The following is a 12,336-nucleotide window of genomic DNA, read 5'->3' on the forward strand; positions in this document are numbered from 1 at the left end:
ACTCATTTCGTCTCGTACTAATCATAGCCAAAAAACTTGGAAGCAACGATGGGGAAAATAGTTAAGTAAATTTGGGGGATTCTGTGCAGTGTGGTATTTGGTTGCCTTTGAAAATGACAATAACATGACGAAATGCTCTTGCTGGTATATTAAAAAAAAAAAAAAAAAACCCACAGGATGTGAGTAGTATCTTGATTGTGCAGGAAAAAATTGCATCAAGAAAAACAAAATCTGGAAGGAAATCCACCAAAAAGTTCACTGTAGTGATTCTGGGTAAAGTGACTACAAGAGTAATTTTTTAAATCGCCCTGTATCTTTTATAACATTCTGGCAATTTCATTTATAATTTGTGCGAGGGGGTCCACTGACCCCAAATTATGTCCATGACCTGTAAATATGTATATTTGCGTATATCCAGATAGATTCTTAACATAAATTTCTGGAAGTCTGGTTTAAATGAGTGCGCCTGGCTTTTATCTGCTCATTAGGAAATGCCTATTTGTCGAGGTACAGAGAGATCTTCTCCTCTGGGTAGATTCTGTCTTATTTCTTTTTATTTCCATCTCCAGTGCACTCAGGATTCAGTGATCTCACCTTTTACTTGTGAAAATACTTGCTTTATGCTGTTTGGACATAGATAAGTCCTTTGAAGAGCTTTGCTTGTGGAGTTTCTGACAGGCTGAACTCAGGGAAAATGCCAAATATTTGCCAAAACTCTCTTAGTGCCAGAGCACTTGTAATGAAGAAAATTGGCAACTTAGCTGCTCGCTCTTGTTTACTCTCAGACAAAGGCTATTTGCTCAGGAGAGAAACTCCTCAGATCTGGCGTTGGGTGGTTATGACCCCAGCGACCTGTGGCCTGGGGTTTAGTTGAGAACGCTCATGCTCGTTGCCCTTAAAGGCTTTCTGCTTGCACGGCAGGAAAGAACATTTGGAGGAACAAGCAGGACACGCCATAACTTGTTTCTTGTTGAGTCTATTGTGTAATGACAGGAACCCACCTTTAGACGTTAAATCTTTTGTTGTGCAGCCAGAGCACTGGGGCTTAAGCAATGATTTGGATGGATGTCGACCTTGTGATTGTGACCTTGGAGGGGCCTTGAACAACAGGTGAGTGAAGCCACACATACACTCTTGTTTGTGCTCGGTCCCCTCAGAGAGCCCTTACGGTCTCCAGGAGCAGCATGACAGTATCTCTGAAGAAGGGGCACAAAGTATAGGCACCTTTAGTTTACCTGGGGTCTTAATGCTTTCAAAGATTTAGTCATTCTGAGGGTTAGCTTTGAAGACTCCAAGTATGTTTAGGTTTCTTAGTTTTTAATAGTGTTGTTGTACTTTATGGAAACGATGTGTGCCCATTAAAAAAAAAAAATTCCCAGGTGCCTGGGTGGCTCAGTTGGTTCGGCCTCTGCCTTTGGCTGAGGTTATGATGCTGGGGTCCTGGGATCGAGTCCTGCATTGGGCTCCTTGCTCAATGGGGAGCCTGCTTCTCCTCTTCTCGTCCCCCCCAACTCGTGCTCTCTCTTTCTCTCAAATAAGTAAATCTTAAAAAAAAAAGAAAAAATTAAAACAATGGAAAATGAACTCCCATTTGGATTTGTGTTAAGGATCTTTTCATTTTCTTCTTTCTGGTTTTATTTTTTTCTTTCCAACTTCCAAGTCTATTGGTGAAAATTGCATGTAATTGTTTTTAGTTATCGAAACACGTTGGTGTCCCTTGAAGAGGTGAGACGTGAGGCTCTGCCAGAGATGAGTCCCAGTCCGCATTTGGCAAAGATGTTAGATTCGTGGGAGTGAAATTAACCACCTCTGACTCAAAGAGAATTTCGGTCTCTGTTTGTAACTGGGTCAGATTGAGAACATCTGGCAGAGAGTGTAAGTGACTGCTGAGGGGTAGGCAGATGTTTCCTTGTGGCCTGACTCTCCCCTGAGACAGCAAGCTGAACTCATCAAGCGAGCTCCATACTAAAAACCCCCGACTCTCCCAAGATTATTTCCCAACACCATAGTAGTCTGCTGGGAGGGAATGGGATTTTAGGCAGCAAGAACATCTTCTCTTTGGCCTCCGTATCTGGGGTTATTCTGTTCCAGGTACTGCAGTAACTCGGTACAGCATGTAGCCTCTGGAACTCCAGGGTGAATTTCTGTTCTTAGAAAACCTCCAGAGGGGAGGAAGCAAGGACAATTCCATAAAAGCAGGGAAGACAAACTTCTGGAATCACTTCTCCAGCTTTCCTTTGTGACTCCCCGAATACCTGCTGCTTCCTTTAGTCATTGCTTGCTCAACGCAAAGGTGTCATCATTCCAAAAATTCTTGATTAGATGAAAGGGGCGTACACGGTTCTCCACATGTCATAAACTCAGGAATGTCCTATGTGCCTTTACCCTAAGTGGTTTCTGTTCCTCACTCCTTTCCTGTTTCTCTATTCCACATGTTTCCTGTCTTTAAATCTGCCCACACAGAGCCCCTGGCCTGTCCCTTGTTCCTCCTGTGAGAATTTCTAGAAATCTTGTGCTGATCAAGAGAGTTTGCAAAGTAAAAAAATTTAGTGAAGATCTTAAAGCAGGGAATTTGACATTCCTCGCGTGATTGATGGGGTGCCCTATCTTTTAGCATCACTGGTGGGGAAAAGAAGGAACGTTAACAGATTTCTCTCCTCGTGTGACTCTGCGGTGTTTGGTACTGGTCCTCTTCAGTTTTCCCCCCACAAGGACCTTCTCTAGGAGTCCCGTAGGGTAATAGAGGCTCTAACGAAGTCTTCCGAAGCACCGATTCTCCAAGGAGCATGCGTGGTGTGTAGCGGGCACTTAGGAGAGACTCGCTGAATGATTTGTTGCATCCATGCGTAAATATCTGATGATATTCCTTTGCTCTGCCTTGGGTACACAGTAGGTATGGAATAAATGTTGATCAAGTAAAAGAGTTCAAGAAACAAGATATTTACGATGTAAAAACAAAACATGCATTCTGTATCGCACTGGCAATTCTTAGATGTGATCGCAGACCTTCCCTAGGTACTTTGGCCAGGGACAGAATTGAGCGTAAAAACCATGTGAAGCGGAAGAGGTTTAAAAATGTTTTGTGTGATGAGCCGTGGATTTTTTTGTAGAGCAAGAGTTTATGAATCCATGTCTATTATGTTGACAGGTAATCTGGATTTTGGAATATTTTAATGAAGTAAGCCCTAATTTAAATAATATGACTTAAGGCCAGGCTAATGGTGCTTTGCCTAGTAGGTAACCTACTTTAATAAATAAATCAGAATGGTTGCTAGGTAAACGTTCCTCGTAAATGTTTGAAAACTATATACAACTTTATAGCATGCCTCAAAATTATTGCATCAATGCAGTTTAGAACTTTGGGGTCTGACTTGAAGCTCAGCACTCTGTTGAAGATTCCTGCTTTCTGGACTGAGGTCCGCAGGCCGCCCTTGGGGTTTCAACACCACATTCCTTCTGCATCTCTTTTAGGACTTACTTCATCCTGCTCTGTATTGTCGCTGCTAGTATCTTAAAAGGTCTCTGGACAGAGATTGTGTCTTACTTGTTTTTGCATCTGTCTCCATACTCAACGTTGTGGGCCTTGCAGGGGCTCAATAAATGAAATTTATTATACTTTAGAACAAGAGCAGAAGTTAATCCTAATAAAGAGATGACAGAACACATTTAAGAAAGTATCCTAATTGGTTGCATGTTGGGAGGGAAGCTACCCTGGCAGAATGGATGGCGTTGAGTGCTGATCAATGTGGAACCATTTTTATCTATAATCAGAATTATGGGAGGGATACCTGTGTTGAACAGTGTGTGGTTCTCATGAGTGATTATTTTCCTTTTTTGTGCTAATTTCTTAGTGATAGAGAAAAGTTGAAACTATACAGTATTTTCTCTGCTTATCACTATTTAAAGTTTTTATAAGTAAGTGGCTAATTTCTACATGTATGAGAAAACAGTTCTTAGTATGATCTTGGCCTTCACCCATTGAGGGAAAAATCGGGCTTGTATCAGTTTTCTGTTGCTGGCATAGTGAATTACTGCAATTCCGTGGCCTGGAACAACATAAGGTAATTATCTTACAGTTCTGAATGTCAGACATGGCCAGTCTCACTGGAATAAAATCAGTGTTGGTAGGGCTGTGTTTCTCTCTGAAGGCCCTCGGGGAGAAACTCTTTCCTGCTCATCGGAGTCGTTGGCAGAATGGGCAGAATTCCGTTTCTTTCGGTGGTAGGATGAGGTTCCTGACATCCCCCCGGCTGCCCGCTAGGGGCCATTCTCAGCTTCTAGAGGCTGCCCACATCCCTGAACTCATAGCTTCCATGTTCAAAACCAACCACAGGGGGTCAAACCCTCAACTCACATCTCCCTGACCCACTTCTCTGCCTGCCTTTTCTACTTGTAAGAAATCATGCAATTAGACTGAGCAACCCTGGATAATCTCCCCATGTCGAGGTCCGTAACCTCCCTCCCATCAGCAGCCACCCCCCGCTGCCAGGCGAAGTAACATAGCCACAGATCTGGGGGGTGAGGATGTGCACATCTTTGGGGGCCATTATACTGCCTGCCCCGGGGCCTGACTTATTTTGTCTTATATCATTATTCTACCTTACTGATCCCCCAAATGGAATCTGTATCTAGTCACAGAGAAATTTGGTGGGGTGTATGGGGCTGGGGAGGGGGGGACGTATAAACTTATCGAAGGTACCATTTCTATGTGACAGGATTTTTACTTGAACACAGGAAGGGTAATTCCATGTCATCTTCTGTCTCACTATGCAGGAGGTAGGATTCGAGCTTCGTCTTTGGAAGCTGAGAGAGGTTTGGGAGGTGTGATGGGGGGCAGGAGGGCCTTCTAGTGGGGATGAGGGAGACGGGTGAAGGCACAGAGATGGGGTGCGTGTGGCACGTGATCAAGACCTGGTCTGACCATGACGGGCTCCGCTCACGTTCCTCCATAACCCTTCTTTGCACCTGTCATTCCTGCCCTCTCTCTGTGTGTCATGGTTCTTGGCCACCTTCGGAGCATGGCCTCCGCGACCCCTCCCCAGTCCCCCAACCAGGTGAACGGTGGTTCCTCTGCAGCCTGAAAGCTTCGCTTGTGGCTGTTGGGGCACTTGCTGCATTTTGCTCTGTTGTTGTGGTCGCTTGCTCGACTATTTATCTCCCCAGTTAGACGGTAAGCTCTTTAGGGCAGGGACTATTCTCCCTCCATTTGTCTTCTTCCGTATCCTTTCAAAATAATGGAGTTACCAAAGAAGTAAGGATTGATTCCGAAGACAATTGACAATGGACTAAAATGTGAGCGTACTGACAGCAGGAAGCACGGCTCCCAGGGCCAGTGTTTGCTTGGTCAATATTTGCGAAAGACAGTGAGCGGTGTGGCTCATCGGAAAGCAAAGGGCAGGCTCTAGAAAGCGCAGCCGCGGTTTTCGGAGGCTGGGTCGTCGAGGCTGCTGGCCACCAGACAGAGGCATCACGACTTGAGAAAAGCAGAGAAAAAACAGTTGTGGGTTTTGATGAAGGCAGTGCTGGGGGAAGATTGGGTTGGCGGTGGCTGGTGGGATGGTATGGTGACATGCTGGACCATGGGAGTGACAGGTGTGGCTTGATGGCATGCTGGACCGTGGCAGTGGCAATGAGAGGACCCTGCTGAGTGGAGAGACACTGTGAAATAAGACTTGGGTATCGAGGATGGAGGACAGGGAAGGTCATGTCTCAGCCCAAATCAGAAGAATTTTAAATCTGACAGAAATAGCAGAGCTGAAGGAATGTCCACGTGAGAGGTGACAAGCAGTTGGGGACGAAGCAGAGGCAGAGAGGACAAGCGGGCCAGCGAGGGGAGTGTCCCCTTCGTGGCTGGAAACGCACAGGCAGGGCCCAGCAGAGTCAGGGCCAGAGGAAGCCGCAAGAACGCGTTCATTAAAGGACTGGGTGTCCAAGTGGAGCCGGGCCTGTGGGAGACAACCCTTGGCCACCGTGGACACAGAGGCGCGTGATCGCAGGGCAGGTGTACGGGACCTCCTTTCACGTGTTGGGTTCTCGTGAGTTGTTCCATGTTCAGAAGTAGGAGTAGGGTGTCTGCTTGTCGTCTGTACCCTCCCCTTCATTTGCTTGCTCTCCAGTGATGGCACGTGAAAAATCTAGTCATTTTCTTTGGGGGTTCGTGTTTTTACACACGTGTTCCCTCAGGAAGTGTCTGTCTGCTGGGGAGGAAAGAAGGATTTTCTCTTGTCCATGGGACGTGATGTCTGATGCCTGCATTTTTGCAGATGGCTGTTGTGCGTGGACTGTGCCAGAAGAGGCCTAGGTCCCACTCGCAACGAGGGTTCCTCCTCTGGGAATCGGCTGCGGGATGTTAGCGCTTGTATTCCCGTGTGGCAGGAGCCATTCACATGATCTGCGGGAAGAAGACTTGGGTGGGACCGGGGGAGGGCTGTGGGGACACTGGTGACAAACCTCGGAGCGTTCCATCTTCCTGGGAGTTGTGACTTGCCTTGGATACTTGGTTCAAACTGAACTTTGGGATTTGAACTTTGGGAATGGGTTTCAAGTAACGATTCCAAACCCCATCTTGACTTGAACGAAGTAAGAATGGGTGCCTATAATTTGGCTTTACCTTGTACCCAAGGAAAGAGAGACATAGCCTGAGAACAAAATGAGTACATGACAGTCTATCCAGAGGCCTTTATTACCTGAAACCGTATGTTTAATTAAAAAAAAAAGTTTTATCTTTTACACGAAATCCCCTATTTTTCTTTTTTTAACATTTTTTATTCAGAATGCGTGTCCTTCACGCATCTATTTGTCCCCCCGTGTTGGAGCGTGCTGTGTGTGCAGGGCGCGGGGCCCGGCCCCGTGACGGGGAAACGGGCATGACTGAGGTGACGGCGGCACAGGCCGAGCTTTTAAGCAGTTGCCCGTCTAGCAGGGGGTCCGATGGGTCTGTCAGTATATGCGCTACGAGAGAGGAAGCGATACACGTCTGAACCACACAGAGAACAGCAGGGACCTCCGAAGGCAGCACTCGAGAACAGCAGGAACCAAAGACGACGCCACGAGAGGGACGAATGTTGGGCTGGGCTTTCAGAGACCAGGAGGTTTGAAAACACAGCGCCTCCGCTTTCACGAGCAGCTACTACGTGACAAGCTGTGTCGTACGTGTTGTGACCGCGTGGTTTCTCCTGCAGGGACGTGGTGGCAGGAGAGAGAAGGTGGTTCGTTCTGTGGGGTGGAGAGTGTTAGGTGATGCCACAGTAAGAGTCCTTTGTGAGCTGAATCGCGAAAGCACCGGTGGCTCTTTGCTGGGTGACTAGGGGACGAGGGTATTCAAGGCTGCAGGAGCGACGTAAGCCAAGGGAAGGGGTCTGCATCACCCTGCGCATGGGAGAAACTGTAACGGCTCCATACGGTTGGAGAAGTGAGGGGAGAGGTAGAGAAGGGCCAGACTGTGGAAGCCTGGTGCACCTGCTTAAGGCCCGGAAGTGATACGGTCGATGCGTCTCAGGAAGGTCATTTGGGCAGCGAGCTGTGTGGGCGGTGGTAGTCTAGGCTGGGAGGCTGGAAGATTGGCCACAAGGACACCGATGAGAAGGCTGGAACCGACTTTACTGCGAGTGAGGGAGTGAAGAAAGGCATGGCACAGCCAGTGGAAAGAGGGAGGAGACGTGCCAGAGGCTAGGCTGTGAAGTCACAGAATTGGGTTCCTGATTAGATGTGAAAGACTTAAGAGAGTAACTTGTAGGTTTCTGACTCGGTCGACTTAGCGGCTGGCAGTGTCCTCTGCCCAGCAGAGAACAGGGGAGGGGTGGAGTGTTGCTCTTTGGGATCTGTCCTTAACCTTGGGGACTGCCGAGTCCGAGCCGACCTTCTAGAAGTTGCATCTTCAGGTCTGAGGTGCAGGAAAGAGATTGCAGTTGGAAATCAGGCACAGAAGATATAAAAGATCGAAGCAGGAACGTGGTGGTACCCACAGAAGAACGTGGTGGTACCCACAGAAGAACGTGGTGGTACCCACAGAAAACCTCAGCATGGTGTGGGTGGGGTGGGCTGAAGAAAGACAAGCAAGATGGAACCGGAAAGACCAGGTCATGGGGAGCTTTCAGCTCCAGAGTTTGCGATTAATTCATAGGCAGGATTTCCCCCCCCCCCATACTTATTTTCTGAAAGAAATAAGAAAACCCTACCTGAATATTTCAGCCATTTGATGTTTAGTAGAAAATGTAGAAGTGTGTCAGGTGGGTTCATTTACAAGCGCAGTGACCCAGCTGACTTGGCTTTGCCGCTGCCCCCCCCCCCCCCAGCTGCTCGGCGGAGTCAGGCCAGTGCGGGTGCCGCCCCCACGTGATCGGGCGTCAGTGCAACGAGGTGGAATCCGGGTACTACTTTACCACCTTGGATCACTACATCTACGAAGCAGAAGATGCCAACTTTGGGCCTGTAAGTAGGGGGTACTGGGCAAATGGGAAAAGCCGGGTTTGGGGGGCAGTAATGGCATTTTTACAGCTCTTGTCGGTGACGGGATGGGGACCGTGCCTTCTTGAGAGCAGTCCTATTTAAAGCTAAGTAGATCTGTAACTCACAAAGAGACTTTGGAAGGTTCACTAATGAGGCTTTTAGTGGGTTTTTTGGGGGTGTTTGTTTTCGTTCTCCCACTCCTCTACTCAGGCTCCAAAGTTACTGTTGATCTAACACGGTAAATAGGACCTTGTTTCAGCGTCCGTTCCCAAAACGCAGTGGCTTCAAAGGTACATCTGCATTGTCAGCTGGAGGCTGCTGGGCGTTCTTCTCCGCCCCCCCCACCCCCCCCCCCAGCAGCTGCCCTGAACTTCCTCACAGCGCAGTGGAGTCAGGACAGTGAGACTTCTCCACGGCGTCTGGCTTCCAAGAAGCAGGAGAGAGAAACTGCCGGGTCCCTTAGAGCCGGGGCTCAGAAGGTTCAGAAGGTCCTTTTCTCACGTTCTGTTGGTCAGAAGTCTCAGGGCCAGACCAGATCTGAGGGCAGGTAATGCAGGTTCCACCTCCGTACGTATAGAGAAGGAAGGACTTGGTCTTCGGAGGTGACCGATCACGGTGGTTATCTGTGATCCTGTGAACAAACTCACACGCGGGCTTGAATGAACCGAAATTGATCGCTCTTCGGTCTCCCTGACAACCAGAATCAGCTCCTCAGCAGTGAGCACTCGTGACTGTAGGACGTTTCTTCACTTGTACTTGGAGTTTGAAACGCATGCCAGTGAGAAAGGCACGTCCCCTACGTCCTGGACAAGCCTTGTAGAAAATCTGGGCAATAGCTCGTGATTCCTCGGCTTGCTGTTACATTTCCTTGAAATCCATTTTAAGTAAAGCCTAGCTACTGTCCCCCTTGTTCTCAGGGGGTCAGCATAGCGGAGCGGCAGTACATCCAGGACCGGATTCCTTCCTGGACCGGAGCGGGCTTCGTCCGAGTGCCCGAAGGGGCTTACTTGGAGTTTTTCATTGACAACATACCGTATTCCATGGAGTATGACATCTTGATTCGCTACGAACCACAGGTAAACCTTCCATGGACTACCGGGGGCGGTAGAAGTATCTTCTAACAATGGATACAGTTTTTGTGAAATTTGGAGGTTGCATTAGAATAGGGGAGCCTCTCTGACTTTCTATCCCCTGTGGAATCGACAATGAACATTTTTCTTGAATTTAGTTTTGCAAGACTTTAGTGATCCCTCATGAGGCTCTTGGCCTGGCTGAGGCCTGAGGTGGTGGTAGGCTTGACCTCACAGCCTGCACGGCCCAGGCTCGGACGCACACCCCACCTTTAATACAAGGCCGAAGGTGGAGAGGGCAAGGGCAGGCGTACAGACAGTCCTGCATCTTACACCAGCCCAGCTGCACCAGCCAAAATGTCCCATAAAGAGTGAGTTCTAGGCCTTACAACAGAGATGGAATTTTGACACGAAGGGAAGTGAGGAACGGTGTGAGCAGAGGGAGAGTGTTTTGAGAGAGCTTCCTCGTAGCTAGATAAGGGCATCGTTGGAGATGCTGTTGGCAAGAATGCTGGGATCAGCCCATGAGCCTGGACGTTGTATTTCAGGGTTTTGGGCAGGGGATGGTCCTGATTGGAGCTGTGTGGCCCGATAGCCAGAGAGGGCACTGGGAGAGGCAAGGAGAGCAGGGAGGCTATTCCGTGTCTAGGTGCGATGAGATTAGGGCTGGAGTTGGGGCCAGAGCAGAGAGAATGGGAAAGAGGGAAGGGAAATGCAAGTGAGCGTTTTTTTCATTTAAACTTGGCAAATGACCGATTGGGAGAGGTCTCTGTAAACAGGCAGCAGTGGGCCAGTACGGATGCTGCTTTGATGGTTTGTTTCTTACCGTAGCTCCCTGACCGCTGGGAAAAAGCTGTCATCACAGTGCAGCGACCTGGAAAGATCCCAACCAGCAGCCGATGTGGTAACACTATTCCCGATGATGACAACCAGGTGGTGTCCTTATCGCCTGGCTCGAGGTCAGTGTGACACTGGTTTGCTGCTCATAGAACGGATAGGCAGATTATTATATTTTTTCTGGTACCTTGCCTCGCAAGTCGTCCAGTTACCATTTCAGAGCCGGAGCCAATCATAGACCATTGCCTTTCTTCCTTCGCCGTGATTTATGTAGAGCTTGGATGGATGGAAGGATGGATGGATGGATGGATGGATGGAAGGACTGACTGAATATGTAAACGCTGACTTTGTGTTGGTATTTTCCCCTCTCATCTGGGGGCAGGTATGTCGTCCTTCCACGCCCCGTGTGCTTTGAGAAGGGTGTGAACTACACAGTGAGGCTGGAGCTGCCCCAGTACACGTCCTCCGATAGCGACGTGGAGAGTCCCTACACGCTCATCGATTCTGTAAGTGGAAGGTCATTTCCAGAGTGAAGGTTACGGGAGAAAAGCTGGGCGGAGAGTGTCCCTCTGCTTCCCCAGAGGGTTTTATGGAGGGGGTAGCGTGGAGAGGTTAGGCACAATCATTTTCTCTTGCTTCCAAAGCCATTTGGCTTATGGATTTTAATAAAAACTCTACCCTGGGAAAAGGATTTACTCAAGTGGATTGTTTGTGAAAATAAAAAGCATCTTAAAAATGGCATTCCAAAAGCCATCAGACGATGTAAGGTGTATCTGAACTTTTTCTGGCAAGAATATTTAAGAATGGGAAGGTTTTCACTGTGTCGAGTGAGTCTGATTTTTCCTTTGCTGGAGTCAGAGTAGCATCTGGGGCTTTGATGTGTTGACTTGCTTTGGTAGATGACACAGACCCCACCGTAAGAGCTCTTCGCTGTTCTTGATTCTTCCCAGCTTGTTCTCATGCCGTTCTGTAAATCACTGGACATCTTCACCGTGGGAGGGTCAGGGGATGGATTGGTCACCAACAGCGCCTGGGAAACCTTTCAGAGATACAGATGTCTGGAGAACAGTAGGAGCGTTGTGAAAACACCAATGACCGACGTATGCAGAAACATAATCTTCAGTATTTCTGCCTTGTTACACCAGACAGGCCTGGGTAGGTATCCCGGCCCTTCTTGCTTGGGGCCAAGCGTGCGTGGCTTCACGAGCGACATGGGACATGGGAAGGCATGCCCTATAAGTTCGGTGTGAGGCAGGCAGTGACCACAGTTTGTCTTTTTTGTTTTTAAGGAGTATTTTAGTGATGGAGCACCATTAAAAATGCAATCCCATAGGGGAAGGGGAGGAAAAATAAGATGGAACCAGAGAGGGAGACGAACCAGAAGAGACTCTTCACTGTAGGAAACAAACTGAGGGCTGCTGGAGGGGTGGGGGGGGGGGGGGGGATGGGGCAACTGGGTGATGGGCATGAAGGAGGGCACTTGTGATGAGCACTGGGTGTTACATGCAACTGACGAATCACTAAATTCTACCTCTGAAACTAATAATACAGTATTATGTTAACTAACTTGAATTTAAATTAAAAAAAAAAAAAACGCAATCACGACTGGGACTGGGGCAAAGCCGTAAGGATGCAGCATTTCTGTAGGCAGGTGGGGAGTTGGGATGGAATCAGGGAGCATCCTATACAATCGAAATGTGCTTTTCTCCTTGAAAGGTCAGACCACTTCCAAAGGTCACTGGGCTTTAGTCTAAAGTCTGTGCTAGTTGAGCTTTGAAGGCAAGGGTAGAAAACCTTAATGACCCCCCTTCGGAGAAAACTGCTTTACTCTGCCAACCCCATCTCCTCTTGCTTCCCTCCCATCCATCATAGGGGTGACATTGTTTTTTTTATTTTTTTTAATTTCAGTTAATTAATATATAATGTATTATTAGTTTCAGGGGTACAGGTCTGTGGTTCATCAGTGCTCATTACATCACAC

The 12,336-nt window shown here is 48.2% G+C and overlaps 1 protein-coding gene across 1 annotated transcript in view; it reads left to right on the top strand.

The window, feature by feature from the left end:
- Positions 1-12,336, top strand: part of LAMB1 (laminin subunit beta 1) — a 67,179-nt gene that overhangs the window by 23,008 nt on the left and 31,835 nt on the right. The window contains 6 exon segments of the mRNA XM_044385678.3: positions 1,031-1,110; positions 8,295-8,430; positions 9,366-9,524; positions 10,350-10,477; positions 10,738-10,861; positions 11,306-11,510. Coding sequence (XP_044241613.1) covers positions 1,031-1,110; positions 8,295-8,430; positions 9,366-9,524; positions 10,350-10,477; positions 10,738-10,861; positions 11,306-11,510 — 832 coding nt within the window.

The sequence above is a fragment of the Ursus arctos genome, unplaced genomic scaffold (assembly GCF_023065955.2).
Source record: "Ursus arctos isolate Adak ecotype North America unplaced genomic scaffold, UrsArc2.0 scaffold_3, whole genome shotgun sequence".
NCBI classification, from domain to species: Eukaryota; Metazoa; Chordata; class Mammalia; order Carnivora; family Ursidae; genus Ursus; species Ursus arctos.